This window comes from Mustela erminea, chromosome 5 (genome assembly GCF_009829155.1).
Source record: "Mustela erminea isolate mMusErm1 chromosome 5, mMusErm1.Pri, whole genome shotgun sequence".
In the NCBI taxonomy this organism is placed as follows: Eukaryota; Metazoa; Chordata; class Mammalia; order Carnivora; family Mustelidae; genus Mustela; species Mustela erminea.
Window position 1 is genome coordinate 24,895,458 of NC_045618.1, and position 21,435 is coordinate 24,916,892.

General features: G+C 43.9%; 1 protein-coding gene across 5 annotated transcripts in view; it reads right to left on the reverse strand.

Annotated features, from left to right (window-relative positions):
• Positions 1-21,435, reverse strand: part of ATP10A (ATPase phospholipid transporting 10A (putative)) — a 194,018-nt gene that overhangs the window by 36,892 nt on the left and 135,691 nt on the right. For all 5 annotated transcript variants that reach the window (XM_032342292.1, XM_032342293.1, XM_032342290.1 and 2 more), the window contains exons 3-9: positions 20,786-20,871; positions 11,197-11,303; positions 10,663-10,794; positions 10,047-10,177; positions 8,220-8,472; positions 4,842-5,059; positions 721-915 (exon numbers count right to left, since the gene is read on the reverse strand). In XM_032342292.1, the coding sequence (XP_032198183.1) occupies positions 721-915; positions 4,842-5,059; positions 8,220-8,472; positions 10,047-10,177; positions 10,663-10,794; positions 11,197-11,303; positions 20,786-20,871 (1,122 nt within the window). The remainder of the gene's footprint in view (positions 1-720; positions 916-4,841; positions 5,060-8,219; positions 8,473-10,046; positions 10,178-10,662; positions 10,795-11,196; positions 11,304-20,785; positions 20,872-21,435) is intronic.

The following is a 21,435-nucleotide window of genomic DNA, read 5'->3' on the forward strand; positions in this document are numbered from 1 at the left end:
AACAACCAGGATTATAGAGGACATGTTTGCACATGCAACTTTACTCTCTTCACAGAAAACCTTATAATTAACCCCCCAAAAAACCAACTTGGGTATTGCTGTTACTACCACCTTAAGTAACTTCTGATTGATTCATGACACTTATCCTTGAAAGACAATGTTAAAGACCCTTTTTACATCAAATACATTTATTGTATGCTAAGACCGACCCCTTTTTACATCAAATACATTTATTGTATGCTAAGACTGTCTCTGAGCCTTTCCTCTAAACCCTCACCACTGCCCCCATGTCACAGATAAGGTGCCTAAGGCAAGGCAATGACTTGCCCAAAGCCACTCAGCCAGTTGGTAAAGTCAGGATTCAAGTCCAGGAGATTTGTCTGGGCCCTGAGCCTGTCCTGTTCACTCTTTTGAGAATTAGGAACCCTGAACTTTATTGTAGATTATGCAGGGCAGCCCCACTCCATAGGTTGTTGTATGTCCCACCCATCATGGGCTCAGAAGTTTTTCCTCTCCACTTGGCCCCAATTCCCTTACCTGCCCACCGTAGCCCGGGGACAGCACCACAGAACCAGTGAGCAGCCCTCCATGAAGCCTGCTGCTAACCTCCCATTAAACCTGAGAGGTGCTGAGCAGTCTTGCTGGAAAGGTTAGACTGACAACATTGGGCCCACACTGAAGGTCAAAGTCTCGGCTTCACAGAGATACCCCAGAACCTACCTTTTGTCGTGGCTGATCCGGGGATGTGACTACTACTGTATTGCAGATGGTGAGTGCAATGAAGAAGTCAAACACGTCAGAGAGCTCCGGGGACAGGTGGGCCAGCGGGTGTTCCTGGTGCCTTGTGATAGCCAGGCACCTGTCACATTCACTCACCTTATCAAACAGCTTTGGATCAGGTGTAATGTCTTTCTCCTGGAAGAAGACAGAGAATGAGAGGTGAGTATAACCCAGTGAAAACGTTTGTCTTAGTGCTTGACTGTTTAAGGCACTCTGATTTTATTATAAGCTGTAAAGACACCTTCATCTGACTCACGTACATATGCCATTTTATAGTGATGAATAATGTATAATTGGTAGAAGAATATATGACCTACATATGAAATGAAAAGCATATGTTCTTATATATAACACGTGTTCTCATTATAAAGTAATACAGCTAAGAATATATTATTCTAACATCTGACTCAGAGAGACTTGAAAAAGACAAAGAGGAAAATTTAACAAATCTGTATCACACCACCTCACAGTAATACATACTTTTTGAAACACATACTTCTTTTTCTCCTTCTAGTCTTTTTTCTTCATCGAATATTTCATACATTTAACTTCATCGAATATTTTATACATTTCCTTTTGACATAAACCCAGAAGTGGAATTTCTGAACCATATAGTAATTCTCTTTTTTAGTTTTTGAGGAACCTCCATACTATTTTCTGCAGTGGATGTACCAGTTTGCATTCCCATTAACAGTGTAAGAGGTCCCTTTTCCCCATAACCTTGTCAACACTTCTTATCTCTTGGCTTTTTGATGACAGCCATTCTAAAAATGTGTGAAGTGATACCTCATTATGCTTTTGATTTGCATTCCCACCTTAAAATTATACAATGTTATATGTCAATTATATCTTAATAAAAAATTTATACATTGGCAGTATCCATTTTCGCCAAAACACTATATACAGTTGATCCTTGAACAATGCAGGTATTGGGGCACTGACCCATGTGGAGGCAAAAAGTCTATATAACTTTTGACATTCCTAAAATTAGCCTACTACTAATTGGAGGCCTTACTGATAACACAAACAGTTGACTAATAATAAATTTGTTTGTTATGTGTATTATGTACTATATTCTTATAATTATGTAAGTTAGAGAAAATAAAATATTATTATGAAGGGGCATCTGGGTGGCTCAGTTTGTTAAGCATCTGCCTTCGGCTCAGGTCATGATCCCAGGCTCCTGGAATGGAGCTCCACGTCGGGCTCTCTGCTCAACAAGGAGCCTGTTTTTCCCTCTACCTCTGCCCCTCCTCCCCATTCATGCTCTCTCTCCTGCTCTCAAAATAAATAAACACAGTCTCTAAAAAATTTCTTTAAAAGTAAATATTATTATAAAAATCATAAAGAGGGCGCCTGGGTGGCTCAGTGGGTTAAAGCCTCTGCCTTAGGCTCAGGTCATGATCCAAGGGTCCTGGGATAGAGCCCCCCATCGGCCTCTCTGCTCAGTAGGGAGCCTGCTTCCTCCTCTCTCTCTGCCTGTCTCTCTGCCTACTTGTGATCTCTGCCTATCAAATAAATAAATAAAATCTTTAAAAAAAATCATAAAGAAAGTACAGTATTGGATTTATTTTTAAAGACAGTCTCTTCAGTAAATGGTGCTAGGAAAATTGGAGAGATATATTTAGAAGAATGAAAGTTGACCATTCTCCTATACCGTACACAAAGATAAACTTGGAATGGATGAAAGACCTCAGTGTGGGACAGGGATCTGTCAAAATCCTAGAGGAAAACATAGGCAGTAACCTCTTTGACAATGGCCACAGCAATTTCTTTCAAGACATGTCTTCAAAGGCAAGGGAAACAAAAGTGAAAATGACCTTTGGGACTTCATTAAGATAAAAAGCTTCTGCACAGCAAAGGGAACAGCCAACAAAACACAGAGGCAACCCACAGAATGGGAGATACTTGTAAATGACACTACAGATAAATGGCTAATATCCAAGATCATAAAGAACTTCTCAAATTCAATACCCAAAAAACAAATAATCAAGTCAAAAAATGGGCAGAAGACATGAACCGACACTTCTCCAAAGAAGACATACAAATGGCTAACAGACACATTAAAAATGTTCATCATCACTAGCCATCAGGGAGATTCACATCAAAACCACATTGAGATAATACCTTATACCAGACTGAATGGCAAAAATTGACAAGGCAAGAAAGAAAAAATGTTGAAGAAGTTGTGGAGAAAGGGGAATCCTCTTACACTGTTGGTGGGAAGGCAAGTTGATACAGCCACTCTGGAAAACAGTAGGGAGGTTCCACAAAAACTTAAAAATAGAAATACTCTATAACCTGGCAATTGCACGACTGGGTATTTACCACAAAGATAGAGATGTAGTGAAAATAAGAGGCATGTGCACCCCAATGTTCATAGCAGCAATGTCCACAATAGCCAAACTGTGGAAAGAGCCGAGATGCCCTTCAACAGAAGAATAGATAAAGAAGATGTGGTCCATATATACAATGGAGTATTACTCAGCCATCAGAAAGGATGAATACCCAACTTTTGTACCAACATGAATGGAACTGGAGGAGATTATAGTGAGTGAAATAAGTCAAGAAGAGAAAATAAATTATCATATGGTTTCACTTATTTGTGGAACATAAGGAATAATATGGAGGACATTAGGAAAATGAAGTGGGGGGAGGAATCAGAGAGGGAGACAAACCATGAGAAACTATGGACTTCAGGAGACAAACTAAGGGTTTTAGAAGGGAGGAGGTTGGGAGATGGGTTACTCTGGTGACGGGTATTAAGAAGGGCACGGATTACATGGAGCACTGGTTATTATATGCAAAGAATGAATCATGGAACACTACATCAAAAACTAATGATGTAATGAATGGGGACTAACATAACACAATGAAAAAAATAAAAATAAAAATCTGTGTAAATGGCCTTGCACAGTTCAGGCCTGTGCTGTTCCAGGGTCAACTGCCGTCTGAACTTTCCCAGGCTTTTTTTTTTTTTTTAAGATATTATTTATTTATTTGACAGAGAGAGAGATCATAAGTAGGCAGAGAGGCAGGGGGGGGGGGGGGGGGGGGGAAGCAGGCTCCTTGCTGAGCAGAGAGCCCGAGCAGGGCTTGATCCCAGGACCCTGAGATCATGACCTGAACTGAAGGCAGACACTTAACCCTGAGCCACCCAGGCCCCTCAGTCTTTTAGGGATCATTTGAAAATATAACTTTGAATAACTTCAAAACAGACATACAATGATTCATTTGGCCATTCTTTTATCACTGAATACATTTTTTTTTCCCACTGATAAACTGCTTTGCACAAAAAACTGGCTGAATCAGTAAATTCCTAGGTCAGAAAGTTTGAATATTTTAAATACTCCTGGAACCATATTGCTAGATCGATGTCAGGAAAGCTTTGCTCCAACACAGTCCTCCTCCTGTCAGGCATGAGAGCCCTCCTCCCAGGTGCCCCTGTGTAAACCCACCAATCAGCAACTGCAGTGTAATGGCAGCCTCTATATGGGTTTCTAAGGACAGAAGAGACTCAGGCCACCACAAAGTGATCAAAATGGATTCTCCCTCTCTGCTCTTAAAACATTTCAGAAGTGAAAGGATTTTTTAGAGATCCTCATTCACTCACTTCTGGAAATTTCCCTGCCTGACCAGAAGGGTCCATAAATGTTTAGGCAGCTGGCAAGGCAAAGGAGAAAGAAAGAAGTTTATTGGATTTGGACTTCTCTAATGAAAACTCCCCCCCCCGCCTGGCTTTACTTTTTTACAGTTGTCATCTTGCTCTGATGTTTTATTCATTCCATTTGGCAGGACAGACTTCCTCTCCAGCACCCATCTGGATAGTTCACTGGCAATCCCCCATCCTTAGGGCCCAATGCCAAGGGGCCATGTCAGTGTTTTAGGGGGAAGGTGTTGGCCACAAAAGTTCTGTTAACTGAGCAGAGCCAGGCCCCCCAACAACAGCTGATGCATACTGTTACATGTAGACACTTTGGAGGAATGGAGGGAAGTAGCAAGGCCAGGAAAGGGGACGCTGCCCCAGCATTGGCAGCTGCCATGCTCTAAGTGGGACTCACCATGGGGCTACTGAAGGCTGTGTGCTTGGACAGCATGCTGGCCCGCTTGGCCTCGGCCCGGCTGCCTGTGCGCCGATGGGACTTGGTGCTCTGGCTCCTATGCATGACTCGGATGCTCTGGTGGCTCCCTACGCTGCCACGCTGGGGCAGTGAGCCCCCTCTGGGCACTGCCTCTTCCTCTTCTGAGTCTGCTTCCTGGTACCTGGCCAGACGCTGGGCTGTGGGCAGAGGGACATGGGGTGACACATCACAAGGAGGTAGGAAAATGAAAATGATTCTGAGCACTCGTCACCCTCGCTTGCTTAAAGGTAAGGCCACATCTAATGAGAATTTCCACTGAGAGGTGGAGGCCGCTTTCATTTTATCTGGACCTACAGTCAAACTGGTGAGGCTGACATTCTCAGCCCACTGCACAGATAAGCGCACTGAGTCATAGAGAACATAAGGAACTTGCTAATAAGCACACAGGACTCATCCAGGTCAAGGTGATGCCAAAGCTCAGGTCCAGTGCCTTTTGGTACAGTAGCCATACCAGTCCACAAACAAGTAAGGAGTAGACAGAGATAGGTTCACATACAGCCCCTCCATTCGGGCGGACCCCAGGTGTGATGAATGGGGTTTGGGCAGCAGATGACAGGGACAAAGGAGGGGAAGACGATGAAGGCCTAGCCCACAGAATAGCCTGGCTCCAGGATTTGCCCTTTAACTTGGGGTCGTGGAAGCACCTGGCTCACTGGGGCTGTCAGGACATGTCACAAGTTGAATCTCTACCCTGTACTCACACAGAGGTAATGGTTCTCAGGCTGTGCTGATGGTGCTTTCCTATGAGAAATCCTTGTTCAAGGCCAGGTAGGTGGTAGGTACTGCCTGCATTTACCCTGTATGGATGAAGCCTTACCCAACAGGGAAGCTCAGAGTCCTTGTGGGTTGCACAGGATGGACAAATGCTGCCAGGATAGAGACCCAGCAGGCAAGGCTCCACTAAAGACGACCCTGACTGAATTATTATGCTTGAGCCCTCAAGGCGGCACTTCCCAGAAAAAGTCCCTGTGGTCCTGTGACCCCTCAGTGAATTACAAGGTCCTTCTGCACTGCTTCTTGCTAATGGATGGCTCTGAACACATTTTTCTGGCTTTGCCCAGTTAGTTCGACTTGTTTCATTATGGATGAGCAAGGAGACTATTCATGAAGATTACTCATTCAAAACAACCAATTACTAGGAACTCCAAAAGCATGTCGAGTGCTGGGTGTGAGCACAAGGTATCTCCGCACATGGTCTGCCTGAGGGGCTAAGAAGGGCCCTCTAATCTGGGCATGTCTGTGGCGTTGATCTGTCCTATAAGACAGGCCTTATATTTAACATCTTTCTTTAGGAAGACTTTTCTTTAGGGATGGGAAAAACAGAAAAAAAAACAGAGGTAAGGAAAGGTGAGTCATCCATGGTCACAAGGCCAAATAACTGCCGACACCAGGATTCAACTCAGGGAGTCACTTACCCCAGAAGTAAATCTCCTCCTGCCCATCCCACCCACGCCTGGCTGATGGATGTCCCAGTTCGGTGGTAAATGAATGACAAGGAAGAACAAAACCCAGATTCAGTGCTGTCAAGCTTCTGGGCTTGTGCATTAGGAGCCTGGTATCAACCCCTCGAAGGATGCACCAGTCCGTGCCACCCTCTTGCAGCACTAGTTGGATATTAGTCTAAAAGAAGCAATCCCTCAGACCACTGCTGATGTGTCTGTGGTCTACAATGATACAACGATGTGACCCCTCAGTGACACCCTCAGTGTTGCTGGGGAAGACGGAGGCAAGAAGCAGGTCATGCCTCATTCTGGGCACACAATGTCACCAGACAAGAGATCAGAGATGGCCCAACCCACTGTCTTGATAAATGTGAACTAGGCTCATTGTACAAAGTCAAAGTCATCTTAATTCATTTTACTAATAAGATCTAAGAGGTCAGGTCATGGGCAGTAACAGCTGAAGTTGCTCTTGGTCTCAGGTGCATGTCAATGACTGATGACAACACTTCTTTCAAACATGCAGCAGAGAGGCCTGCATGTTTTGGTATTCACTAGAAATGCTTTCCTGTGTCTTCTAGGGGCAATGCAATCCTTTGGTTTTATGATAAGCATCTGACAACTGTCAAAATTTTTCTGTAATCTTAGTTGGGATTCCACCCATGGAGCCTCAGGTCCAGCTTTCAAAGGCTGCTTCTGACCCAACTTCAGACCTGGGTCTCTGGCTCCTTTACAATTAGGCTAAGCTCTGCTTTTAGGCAAATGGACTCTTCTGCACAAGGCTGAGGAGTTATGGAAGGGAGAGTGTGAGGGGGACAGATGGACAGCTATTGACCATGTATTTTGGGTGGCAAATAAAACAATAAACATGGTGGATAAGTTCCTGTGACTTATGTTTAATATGATTACTTTAATTTTACATAAAGGGCCTTACTGGATATCATAATTCTCAGTCTCATGAAACTCACAAAAACCCCATGCCTCTTACAGATCTTTCCCGCCATATCCCCCTAAAGAACAGCTTCCTAATTATGTCCATGTACTAATTCCTGTTCTTTATTTGCTTCTGTTCCCATGGCAAGACTTCCTTCACATTTTCAGATGCTGTTGCAGGAAAAAGAGGGAGTCCAAGCTGCAGAGCTGGTTTACCTCTCAAAGGTACCACGGCACCACAAACACTACTGTGGCACCAAGACCCTTATCATGGTGTCCTCTCCTGGGTCTGATGGGTGTTTAGTCATACCCTCCACTTATGAAGTGGATGGCTCCTGTAGGGGTTCAGGGAGGACAGAGGCAGCAAAGGATAAAGAAAGGAGAGTTGGGAGGAGCAACCACCATAAAATTCAAATGGGTGTGATATTTCATTCCAGCTTTCACGAACAACATTTTCTAAGGCAAAGAATACAGCATGAAATGCCCAATGCCTTTCTGAGACTTTCAGCTAACAACAAGAGGACTGACAGGTGACAACAAAAACAACTCTTCATGTCTTGGTGTGGTAAAGAGACTGGGTGCCTCAGAAATGAGTTTCTCAAGAATGCCCTCCTTGGTTCTCTTGTCTGGCAGAAAATGAGTGTTTTAAGCAGATGCCCACCACACTGAGATACTGCAGTGAATAGGGCGCTGTCAGAAACATGGAATTCTGTATTTGTTTCTATAAATGCTGCCACACTTCAGTCTCCTGAGTTGCTCCAACAGCCTTTCCATGTTTTATTCTCGCTCAAAAATCAGCAATCTCTAAAGTTTGTATGTGTGTGTGTGTGCGCGCATGTATGTGTGCCCAGGCATGCGTGCATGTAGCTTTGACAGAGCGGCTCTCTGTCCAGCCCAGACTGGGAGTCCCCACCCCCAGACTCACCATTTGCATCATGGGAATATTCTATGCCAGACACAGTGCATCTTCGGAAAACCATCTTATTCTCAGTTAAAGTGCCAGTTTTATCTGAGAAGATATACTGTATCTGCCCTAAGTCTTCCGTGATGTTCAGAGCTCGACACTGCAGCTGTGAGTCTGTTTCTTCATCATACAACTCTGTATCCTGATGAATGAAGTACACTTGGCATACTTTAACAATTTCAATGGAAACATATAAGGAAATTGGGATCAAAACCTAGAAGACATAAGGCATACACATGAACACTTAGGAGGACTAGGGAGCTGCAGAAGTAGTCCAAACTACTCAAAGGACAAATGACTACAACCACAAGTAAATAGGGACTATACTGTACCTTTAAGAGCTTAACCAGGTTGGTTTAGAGTCAGTATTGGAAAAGTATGAGGATATTGGCAAAAAGTTTAAACTAGGACAGCCTATGGTGTCACTGCAGAGCAGAAATCCACTATCATGTCTGGAAGAATGGTAACCATGGCTTGGATAGAAGCAAGCATTTTCGTATTACTAAGTTGTGCTTGAGAGAAGCTAGGAAAGGAAAGAGGAGAAAGAAAGAGAAAAAAAAAACACAAGGCACAGTCAGAGTCCTCATAAGCAAAGTCACCTCGCACCACAGCGGCACTTGGCCCCCAGGCTCTCCCAGGGCTCCTGGCAGCAAGAGCTTCCCATCCCGCAGACACAACCCCACGGTTCAGAAGAGAGAGTCTTTCCAGAGGCTGGTTGTGTTGAAGGACAGTTTCTGGCATCTTGTACAATACAAAGCAAAGGGAGGAAGGCTTTGGGAAGAATATTTATAGTTATACTTTGACAATTTAAGAATAATCTTCATGAAGTCAATGTTTAAATTCTTTTTAGTAACAGTATTGAATTGATGTTCATGGGCTCAGAATATCATATCCAGACAGACTAACTGGGTTCTCCTGGTAACTTAATGTTAATGCAACATCTACCATACTACCACACTACTCTAGTGCTACTACTACTACAAATCTAGAATGAAATTTGCATTCATAAAAAAACTATTTGGAAAGTTCCTGTTGTATGAAACAAATGTGATAAAAGACAACAGATCTCCCCTCATAGATAAAGGCTAAACAGAGTTCCTCTGTGCACTTTGTGTTCCTAGGATGACACTCACTGTCCCTTCCCTACTCTTAAACAAGACTTTTGGGCATAGATTCTCACTTAGTGATGGGGAATTGCTCATGAGGCACGTGAACTAATAATACTAATGGTAATAATAATAAAAATAAAAACCAATGCTGCAAAATGCAATGTGATAGCCTGAATTCAATCTTGGAACAGATAAAGTACATTACTGTAAAGACTAGTAGAAGCCAAATGACATCTAGAATTTATGGCAAAGTACCAAAGTTGGTTTCTTGGTTTCAAAAATTTACCATAGTAATGTAGTTAAGTTCACATCAGGGGACTCTGGATAAGGGACATATTGGTACTCTCCGCACTATTTTTTGTAACTTATCTGTAAATCTTAAAATTATCCCAAAATAAAATTTAGGGTCTTTTTAAAGAAGTGATTGAATAGAAAAATAAAACACAATTACCCAGAAACCAACCTTGCAAGGCCTAAGAATCCTAGGAAAATGTTAACTTGAAAAGCACCCAAAGAAGACCCTATAGATAAATTAGGTAGAAAAGTAAGAAGTAGCACATTAGGTAGATCTGTGGTCCTCCCAGGACCAGAATTTATAGGACATTCTTAGCAGAGTATGATAACTTTAAGTTCTTATCAGAAAATGAAGCAATTATCAAATGGTACTTAATACTGTTACCTGCAGAACTATTATCATTGTCAAAAACGAGTAGACTGCAGCCGTGACTGGGGATAAAGAGCTGCCGTCAGACTCAGGGACATCAAATAATGATTTCTTCTCCTGATACCGCCGTACCCACAGTCCGTGTCCTACAGCAACATTCAAAAAGAAACATCATTCATCCCATGGGAAAAATAAGACACCACTAGTGCAAATTAAAGCAAAATTTTAAGACTATGGACACAGGCACACTGGGTCTCATTAGCCTGCCCTGCCATGTAAGAAAGAAAAAGGGCACGGCAGGGACTGTTGGCACCCACAGTTGGATTGCTGGAAGGCACTGGTTCTTGACTCTCCCTTGCATCAGGCACTTCCCATGACTGGCACTGAAAAGCACACTGGTCATGAGGCAGAAACTGGGTATGGGCTGGCAGCTACCAATGGGAAATCCCAGAAAAGGAATTTCCCAGCATGTGCCTCACAAAACACGTCTTGTCAGTAGGCCTACTGCCTGTTATTGACTGTGTTTTAACTTTAGAGTGCTGGGTCAGAATGAGTGGCCGGCAGCCCACTGGGCTCACCTGGAGGCTGTCCGGCAGTGCCCTTTTATTTGTGACCCATGAGAGAGACTTACCGACCGCAGAAAATAGAGACATACAGATGAGGAGGAGGACACACCAGAGCACATCGCAGTTCATCTGCCTCTCAAGCTGGCTGCGTTTGTAACGGGGCCCGCTGTTGTTCAGCAGAGCCTTGGTTTCATGGCCTGTGCGGGGAGCAAGAGGGATGTGGTAAATCGATGTCCAGCAGCGAAGTGACCACACGCCCCGACCCACGGACTGAAGCATAGTGCTGCCGTCCATTCATACTTACAGGATAGACTCAGTCAAAAACACAGGGTATGAAATGAATCCCAAAACGTAACAACCATGGAGAAATAATGGGAAGAAATAAGTTAAAATGCTAGGAGAGAACACTTTTCGTTGAGATACTACTAGAAATTTTTCTTCTTTCTGTTTTCTGGGCTTTCTAATTTTTTACAATGTCTATGTGCTACTTTTGTAATCAGAAAAAAAAAAAAAAAGGACAAGGAGCAATGTTCAAGGACACCCAGCACAGGTGGCAATCCCTCAGCGCCACAGACCGCATGGGCCATGGCCATGCCTACCTGCATAGATGACGATGCCAACAACAGCTTCCGTGTTTCTGATTGTACACCCTCGCAGCAGCAGGTTTTCTTTATACAGCCCGGCCTTCTTCCCATTGTCATGTATCCTGTTGAGGAAAAGGTGGCATGCATCACAGGGATGTTCTCAAGCACCTTGCATCTCAACAAGCACTACCTGGGGAAAAGAAGATCTGGATGCTGGGAAGAGAAACAGGGAACTCCGGGAGTGAGTGGCTTGTCTCCGTGGATCTCTGCAAGAGCTGAGAGGGAGCTTTGCTCACTAGTAACTGGGCTTCTAGAAGTATCTCAACAGCTGGCTGTTTGTTTATTTTGTCCATGGGCTTTGTGAGATAGTAAGATAGATATATCTCTTCCCCCTGTTCCTGACACAGGGCTCCTAAAAACCCTGCTATATACGGTGCTACCAGGATCTTTTGTTCTAATACTTAGTCTTTGACTCCAGTTCCCAGAAAAGGACTCCTAAAACTCTTGTAATTTCCCAGTGATAAGAGCACTAGGAACATCTCTGAACCCAGTTTTTCCTGACATAGGATATTACATCCTTTTTAATTTCCTGGGAGACAAGAGTAGGTTTTGATCTTATGAAGACATTCTGGGTGGACTCCTGGTTGTGGTTTAGTCACCAGAAAAACGAAGGCAGGACTAGAAACTTAAGAGTTTTCAGCCTCACCTTCCATTCTCTAGAGAGTGCAGAGGAGCTGGAAATTAAATTAATCATAGATTGTGCCTATATGATGAAGCCTCCATAAAATCCCAATACCAAGGGGTTCGGAGAACCTCTGGGTTGGTGAACACATGGAGATGCTGGAAGAGTGATATGCCCAGAAAAGTCACAGAAGCTCTGCACCCCTTCCCACATTCTTTGCTCACACATCTCTTCCATTTGGCTGTTCACCTGTATCCTTTATCATATCTTTTTATAATAAACGTAAACAGTAAGCAAATTGTTTTCTGAGTACTGTGAGATGCTCTACAAAATTAATCAAACCTGAGAACGGGACTATGGGAATGTCGGATTTATAACAGATCAGTCAGAAGGACAGGTGACAGCGTGGACTTGCGGTTGGCATTTGGAACAAGGAAGTCTTGTGGGACTGAGCCTTAACCTGGAGGATCTGACACTGTCTGCAGGGAGTTTCAGAATTGAGTTAAATTATAGGACACCCAGCTGCTGTGACAGAATTGCTGGATATGTACGAAAAACCCACATGAGCAAATTGCTGTCAGCATCACAGGCTTGTTTTCATCACAGGGACAGACCACAGCTAGAGAGGGCATACCTGGGAACCATAAGACTAAGTGAGAAGTTGGCCAGGGAAGGTTGCTCTGTGGTCTTATGCCTGTTTCCTGCTCATCGTGGAGAACACTGCTCCTCATCAGTACCTTGTATTGTCACTAATAGACAAATTTTTCTTTTTCTTTAAGCTTTTATTTAAATTCCAGTTAGTTAACATACTGGACTTTAATATTTAATATTATTATACATTATTTATTTATTTATATAAATTTTATATATTTATTTATTATATTATTTAATATTATTTTCAAGTCTACAATACATTTTCGAGTCTGCAATATACTACAATATAATACCCGGTGCTCATCACAAGTGCCCTCCTTAATCCCCATCGACAGTTTAACTCATTCCTCCTCCAACTTCCCCTCTTGTAACCATCAGTCTGCCTATAGTTAAGAGTCTCTTTCTTAGTTTGCCCCTCTTTTTCTCCTCTATGTTTACTTGTTTTGTTTCTTAAATTCCGTACATGAGTCAAATCATACGGTATTTGTCTTTCTCTGACTGACTCATTTTGCTTAGCATAATACACTCTAGCTCCAACCACATCATTAGAAATTGGCAAGATTTCATTCTTCTTATGGTTGAGTAATATTCCTGTGTGTGTGTGTGTCTGTCTGTCTGTATTTCTTCTTTATCCATCAACTGATGGACATTTGGGCTCTTTCCATTATTTGGCTATAGTAGATATTGCTGCCGTAAACACTGGGTACATTATCCCTTTGAATTAGGACTTTTGCATTCTTTGAGTAAGTACCTACTAGTGCAATTGCTGGATCCTAGGGTAGTGCTATTTTTGACTCTTTGAAGAACTTCCATACTGCTTCCCAGAGTGGCTGCACCAGTTTGCACTCCCACCAACAGAACAGGAATATTCCTCTTTCCCCACATCCTCTCCAATACTTGTTTCTAGTGTTGATTTTAGCCATTCTGACATGTGTGAAATGATATCACACTGTAGTTTTGACATGTATTTCCTGGATGATGAGTGATGTTGAGCATCTTTCCATGTGTCTGTTGGCCAATTGCATGTCTTCTTTGGAAAAATGTCTATTTGTGTCTTCTGGCTATTTTTAAATTGAATTATTGGTTTTTGGGGTGTTGAATTTGGTAAGTTCTTCATAGATTTTAGATACTAACCCTCATTATGTGAGATAATAGATTTCTGTTGTTCCAGTTGCCTGGTCTACAGTGAGCCTGAGCAAACTGAGGCATCCTTTAACATTTCATCTGAGCCTCTGAGAAGAGCTTCCCTAGTTCAAGTCTCCTGGCTTCCTGACTCATCACAACTAATCTCTTCTAAATCAAAACTGTCCCAAAGTCCAAGTGTGATAAGAGAGCTGTTTGGCAAGACTGTTCTGTGCACTGGGAAGGGTCACAGCCTGGCCCCTTGGGAAACCGTGGAGTTCAGCTAATAAGTATTCTGCATAGCTATTCTTCCTCAGAAGATGTCATATCTCCCTAATCAGCACTTGCTTGTTGGTAATGGGTTTTCCATATCAAGGCTTGTTCCTCCAGGGACCAGCAACCAGGCAGCAATCCATCAGTTCAAACACAGAGGTGCGAGGTGTACTTGTTGCTGCCCAGTTGTCCCCAGGACCAGAGGCAATAGGGTGAGAGTTCAGGGACCTTGGAGAGCAGCCAGCTGCTCTTTCCTTCCCCTGGTCACATCACCTCCAGCACCTGGGCCCTTTCCTTCCCCTGGTCACATCACCTCCAGCACCTGGGCCCTCCTCTCTTCTCCACCCCAGATAGTGGTCCACCCTCACACACCCTGAACAGCACTCTGACCACACCAAGAGTACCCTTTTTGACCACTCCTTCCTCATTTTTACATCTACTCAAATGTCAGTCCTTAATTTTACCCTCCTCCCTGGTTATTTCTTGAATCCACCTCCTTCTCCCTCCCTCTGTACATCACTGCCCTAATTCAGGCTTCCAAGATTTCTCTGTTCAGAGACTACAACATACCCTTTGCTGGCCTGGATGCCACCAGCCTTGGTCCCTCCTGTCCATTTCTCACACAGTCACCAGAGCAACCTTTCAGTGTGTGCACCTGAATGTTGCATTCTCCTGGGAGATTCTGTGTGATCTCCTTATTTCTTCAGACTTCACACACATAGCCCAGCTGATTCTGCAGCATCTTTGTGGGCTCTTCCTGTGCAGGCTTTGGGCTCCAGCCACCTCACACTGCACATCCTTCTACCCATGCTGCCTCTCACTGCAGTGCAGCCAGTTAGTCTAGAGGAGCCTAGCCTGCTAGCCTGGGGTCACATTTTATAAACTTCAGGAAGGTTCTCTGGGTTAAGCTCCCCAGGCCTTGCAGCCAGGAAACTCTACAGTATTCTTTGATGCCTCTTTGTTTGTGTCCACTTCTAAACATGAGCTTCTCAAATCTTATTCTGTTTGGCACCCCTGATATCTATCTCTAAGCCTGGCAAGTGCTGAAGGTTGCACTGTCCGCAGCTTTAGGTTGGGTCCATCCAATGGTTATGTCATAAGGACAGGGCTGTGAACACAGGCAAGGGAGGATGACAAACTCATTCCCTGGCTCCTTTTGGGGAGTGAGTATTGGGCTGGGTGTGTCCCTAGACTAGGGCTATGAGCCTCCCCAGGTAGCCCCCTTGACATGAGTCCAAGTGGCCATTCCTGTCCTGGGGCCACTGGACCTCACAGTAGTGGCAGCTCCGCTGCTACTAACTCTTGTGGCTCCATCCACTCCTGTTTCAATGGACCTTAGCAAAAAGACCCCTCTCCACATATGTGAATCTGAGTGCCAGATCTGTTGCCCGAGGGAACTGAGTGACACATAGAGAGAAAGAAATCATAGAAGAATTTTCTTTAAGTTAATAGTTGATCAAGTTTTGATCTAATGTAAGTGCAGAAATAACTCAGTTGTGTGTTTTATGTCAATGGTAGATTTTCTTGAGATATAAATGTCAATTAAAGGTGTCAAGGTAAAATAAATTTTTCTAGTTTTAACGAGTCCAATTGGTACAGTTCATCTTAATGCCTGGTGATTGGTAATGAGTACATTTCGGACATAAACCCATAGTTCCATCCAGACACTGGGCTGGGGGGTGGTAAGGACCCATGAGGGCTCTCGTGCTGCTGTCTCTTACAGGTGACAGTGGTGCTGGAGTGTGTCATCTGCAGGGCAGGGAGACTACCCCAACAACCATGAACAAGTTTGCAATGGCCGTTCCCAGCCCTAGGTGGTCCTATAAGGCTCTGAAGCATGCAGGGAGGGAGCTCAGGACTTACTCTGTAGAAGACTTTGGGATCAGAAATAGAACCTGTATGTACATTTTGAAATGGAATTTTATTTCAGACTAAACCAACCAACCTCTCTGCTTTATTCCTAAAGGTAAACAAAAATGTTTGATTGACTGGTGGCTTCAGAAATCACCCACCATATGCCATGAGGTTGGCTGAGCACAGCTGAGCTGGGTGCTCTGAGCTGCTGGGGCGCACAGTCACCGAGCTGGTCTCCATTCACAGGAGACCATTCACAGGAGACCATTCACAGGAGACCATTCACAGCCCAAAGAGGCTGCAATGCCTTGGTTCAGGGAGAAGTAGCCCACAGGGGTGGAGAACAGGATTTCATTAGTGCTTAACTGTGGGATTGTATTAAACAATGGTGAGCATTAAGGTGCCCTTGAATAATGAAGGTCCTAACACTTTTTAAAAAAATTTTAACAGCTTGAGATACATTTCACATACCATAAAATTTACCTGTTTAAAGTGTACAGTTGAGCATTTTGTTCTTTTTATTTTTTTTTATTCACACAGCTATCACTACCAGGTAATTTTAGAGCACATTTACCACCCCAAAAGGAATCCCCATAACCACTGGCAGTCACTCCCCATTCCCCTTCCACCCCTCCAAACCCTGAAAATTACTAACCTGCTTTCTATCTATAAAGACATTCTTATGAAGACACTTCATCCCAATGGAATCACATACCATGGCTAATACCACTCTCTTGTCTGACATGTTATAATACACCTCATGCTTCCTCCACAGACAGTTAAAGGATTATTTCTGTTGTTGCCGTGCACATGAATTTCTTTCTTTCTTAATTTCTAAATACATGATCTTACTTTTTCTTGGAATATTTCAAGCCTATCTTAGAAATTCTGTATTTTCTTACCCATATACTAAAACAATAAAAAAAAGGGAAAGAAATAATTCACCTCATTCGTCACCATATTCTTTTCCTTCATTCTCATGTTAGCCACTGTTACTTCCAATATTAGGAGGAAGTCATGTTAGGAAATGTAGAATAATTTGCCTAGTGAGTGGGCAAAGCTAGAATTCAGACTTGGGTCTTCTTGCTATAAACCCAAGCTTGGGTCTAAGTGCAAATGGCTAAAGTTTTGAGTTCAGATTGGCTGGTCCAAATATGAGTGAAACTGGTATTGCTGGTATAAAGGGCAGCTGGGCTTGGCCTGGGCTCCCTGGCTGGAGTGAGGTCACAGGACAGCAGCTGAGTTAAGGCTGAAGGGAGGCCATCCTCAGCAGATAATGAAATCCAGCAAACCAGCCTACGAGGGAACTGGCTGCTGATCTGCTCCCTGGGTCTAAACTGCAGATCTACCTCCCAAGTTAGCCCCACCCGGAGCATAAGGACCAGTATGGGAACGTGGCCTCCCTTCTCTCAGGGGAGGAACAGGTACCCCCCCCCCCAGACACTCCACTTACCTGCCCCCACTCCCCTCACTCTTTCTGGAGCACTTCAGCCTGGCTAGGGAGTAGAGCTGCTCATGCTGGTTGCAGCACAGCACCAAACAGAGAAACTTTAACACACAGTCACCTATGTCCCACCTCCTGAGACCCTGCCTCAGTTGGCCTGCTAGGAGAGAGGCCCATCGGCATCATGACCTTCCAGCGGCCAATCCAAAACAACTGGCTTGGTGGAAATGGTAAATCACAATTAAACCAGAGTCCAAGTATGCAAGACCTGAACTGGCAGCCTGGCAGCATCTAGACTAGCAGGATTTGGGACCAGGCTTGGAGGTGAGTCTCAGTGCAGATGACAGGGTGGAGAAAGTATGGCAAAACTAGGGAGCAGAGTGGGGAAAGATTCATGCAGCAGGCAATTGTCCTTCTTGCCTTTCTTTCTCAGGAGACGGACCAGTGAGGTCACTCATGTTAAAAACGTTTGTTGGAGGCATCTGCTGCAGAAGCTGAGTAAGCCTTGCTGGCTGGGGGGGCAAAATGACATCCACTCAAGCAGCCATCTGCCAGAGAATGCAGAGGCTGGAGGTGCCAAGTCAGCTAAGGGCTTGGTGTGGAGGTGGTGCAGGCACTGGGGGTAAGCAAGGAACCAGGGGACGCTACCTCTCATTGATCACCACCTCCCCACACCTGAAAGTCAGCATTGCCCACATGGAGATCTCCACCAGTCTGGCTTTTTGTTATCTTCTCTTTTCCTAGTAAAAGTCCTTCCCCTTTTCTTCGAGGCTTTCGTCTCTGGCCCTGTTTCTCCTTTTTAGGCCACATTTCTAGAAAGAACAGAGGAAAAATATAATTCCTCTTTTACCTCCTGCAATCTGGACTCTGACCGTCTCGGTCTACACTCTGATGGTGTGGCCTTCCTGTTCCTTAAGCTGCCCCTGGAGTGTGGCAGGCAGATTTTCTCCTGAATGTCCCTGCTCTGCATCCATCATTGGACATTGCCCTTGGAACCACACCCTTATCACACCTAAGGAGGCTTGCTCCTGACTGTGGGGTTATTCTGTCTTTATTCCTTTCCTTTCTTCCCTAGCCCTTTGTCCCATGTTCCCAGGCCTGTTCCCTGACTTCATAGATGACCTCTGGGGCAGAGGGTCCTCAAATATTTATCTTTAGGTCCTACTCCCCTGAAGTTCTGTCCACATTGACTCCATCTGAGGCACTTGCCAGCTCCTCAAATTCAGGAAATCTCAAAACCCCACTACCTTCCTTCTATGGCTTCTCCTAATACACTGAAGACAAATCACCCTCCCTTTCCAACAGCAATTCTTTCCCTGGACACATTCATGTTCTCTTATACCTCTCTCCTGATCCTTTTATCTCTCTGCTCTATGGTATTATCTGTAACAGTAATAATATTAACAATAGTAGCAATAACTGTAATAGTGGTAAATATTTATTAAGCAGCCTTCTGAAAGCTTTCTGGTATTAAACTGATTAAACTTTGCTCCAAGGACTTGAGGGGGCTCCCATGATTCTCCCCATTATACAGATGAATAAAGTTAGATTGTCTAAGGTCATCTAGCTAAAAGTATGGGCTCCAGAGCCTGCCAGCCTCAGTACTAAGCTGGATTTGTTTAATATCCCTATGACAAGCGTAGTTCCTGGAGGGCACGACCGAGAGCTGCTGACTTAGGGTTGAATCCCTTTCAGTGTTAATCCAACTCAAGAGCAGGCAACAAAAGTGTGAGAATAGTCATCAGAGCACAGGAGCACTGCATCTTTCAGAAGTTTGGAGGAACCCCTATAGAAGAGAAGACAGACCATAAGAGAGGAGTACAGTCTTTGGTGAAGGATGTCTACCCTTTTTCTTTGGTAGAGTTGGCCTCACAAAATTACCCTAACAGCAAGAATGTGCATAGAATATTCCCCCTAGAAGATGCCTTCACCAACCTTCAAGATGGTTATTTTAGGGTCTTTGGAAACCCAGCAGCTGTTTCATTTTAGATGATGTGTCCCTGGAGCTTCACAGTGGTGCTGAGAATGGTGCCATGGGTGAAGTCTGGGAGAAAATGGGTCAGTGGGCCTACAGAAGATGGTCCAGGGGGTCATGGGAGGGTGAAAGATCTATGGCAGACAAGTTAACTATGAGTAGTTGAGTATTCTCCCTCTACATTCTACATACTACATTTTAACATTTTTCTTAATGAGTTTTATCCTCTTTTAATTGGCTCTTTAAGGGATGACCTAACACTTTCCAAATTCTGACCTTCAAGCATGGACCAGCAAATTTGGTGGGTAACTGGGTCCCCTCTTGGCAGCACACACATTTCACCATTTACTATTAATGCTTTTCATTCACTGCTCACCCCGTAGCAGGATAAGAAGTCTACAGTGTGGGGGGCACATGCAACAGTGCTGGGTATGCCAGTGAGCCTGAAGACTCAAACATATACTGAGAGGTCTTGGAAATGGAGCCTACTTCCAGAAGCAGAGTATCCTGCCTCACCCCCACATGTCTGTGGGGGCTACTGTGTGCCTGGACCACAAAGCAGTTAGACCAGTCAGTTTGTACCTCAAGCAAGAAAGCTGGCAGAGAGAAGGCCCCAAATTCTCCACACAGGAGAACTAAGCCTAAGAGAGCAGACTAAGGCTCCAAGACGTCAAGCAGTGAGTCAAGGCAGGTCAGACCTACAGTCCTTCAGGTTCTTGCACACACATCTCATTCATTCCCTGTGAGGCTGCCCCTAAAAGCTTTGGCATCCAACTCAGCAACTCCATGCTGATGCTCCCTCTTCTGTCCCATTGTTTTCCCCAAGTCAAAGGACTAAACACACACACACACACACACACACACACACACACACACACACACTCAGTATGACTGTTATTTCTGAATGAATATGAAAGTAGAGAGACTAGCATATATGTCCCCCGTACACATAGCCCAGCTTCTGTAAGTACACCACATGCCAAGCCTGTGTCATTTATCCACCTTTTTTGTCTTCCCATTTTGGAGCAAGGGACTGAACTACTTGACACATTATAGACTGTACTTATTTTGTTTGTTTGTTTATTGTCTCTTTTTTCCCCTAACTAGAATGAAATAAACATGAAGGCAATAATTTTTTTTTTTTAACTATTCAGTTCACTGCATTACTCTCAGAGCCCTCAACAGGGCCTATCATGCAGCAGAGGCTCAACAAATACTCAGTGACTGAGTACCTAAGTGAATGAATGAATGAGATTCTACCCAGACTCCTCCTGGGTAGCCCCCATGCTTCCATTTAATGGGGCTGTGTGTAGTCAGTCAACCATACTTCTCTTGTTCCCCTCATCCAACCTGGGCCAGCTAGAGGAAGGACAAGCTGTATTTATTCATCATAGGCAGTGTGGGCAAGTTTCTACTGCAGATAGGATCTTACAAACCAGTCCCATAAGCAACCAAGAAGGCTCAGCAATGGGCAACATTCCTAAAAGGCTACACATGTGGCAAAGAATACTAAATGCTTATTTTTGAAGTGTGTGTGTGTGTGTGTGTGTGTGTGTGTATCAAACAGAAGATCAAGCTCAAACATATGTACAATACTCACATGCAACCACGAAACCTAGTCAGGTCGTTGTTTGGCTTCTCACACTCGATTACGCTGGTGAACGTCAGTGGATTGAATTCGGAGACCTAAAACAACAGCATGCATACATTAGAGAAATCTGGGCTCAGACCATCCGGAAACCTCTGCAGAATGCCAATGGTCACACAGCACTTAGCTCATGCTTTCGCATCTTAATACTGAATGATAACTGATCATTGTAGAATGAATAGCAATTAATAGAACAGTACTGGTGAGTAAGTGAGCTGGAAAGGATTATAGCTCTAATGAAAATAAAAGACTAAGAGATAATGGCAAAGGAAGCCACTAATGATTGAAAGGGACAAATGAATTTTTTGAAACAGACCAGCACCTTCCAATTTCCTATACAGATTAGAGAAGCGAATTCCATCTGGAAAATAGGAACTTATAATAAAATGACATTTCCTCAATGTGCACTAAAATTTTTGCACAGATATTTAATGACATACACTTAATAACAATTTCTGTATTATTTTACTTGATGAAAAATGGCAACTCACCACAAAGTCTCTCATTGAGAATTTTGCCACTGAGAGATATAACACTGCCATAAACCATATGACCAGATTAGGAGTGGAGAGAAGGAAGAGAGAAGGAAGGAGAATGGGAAG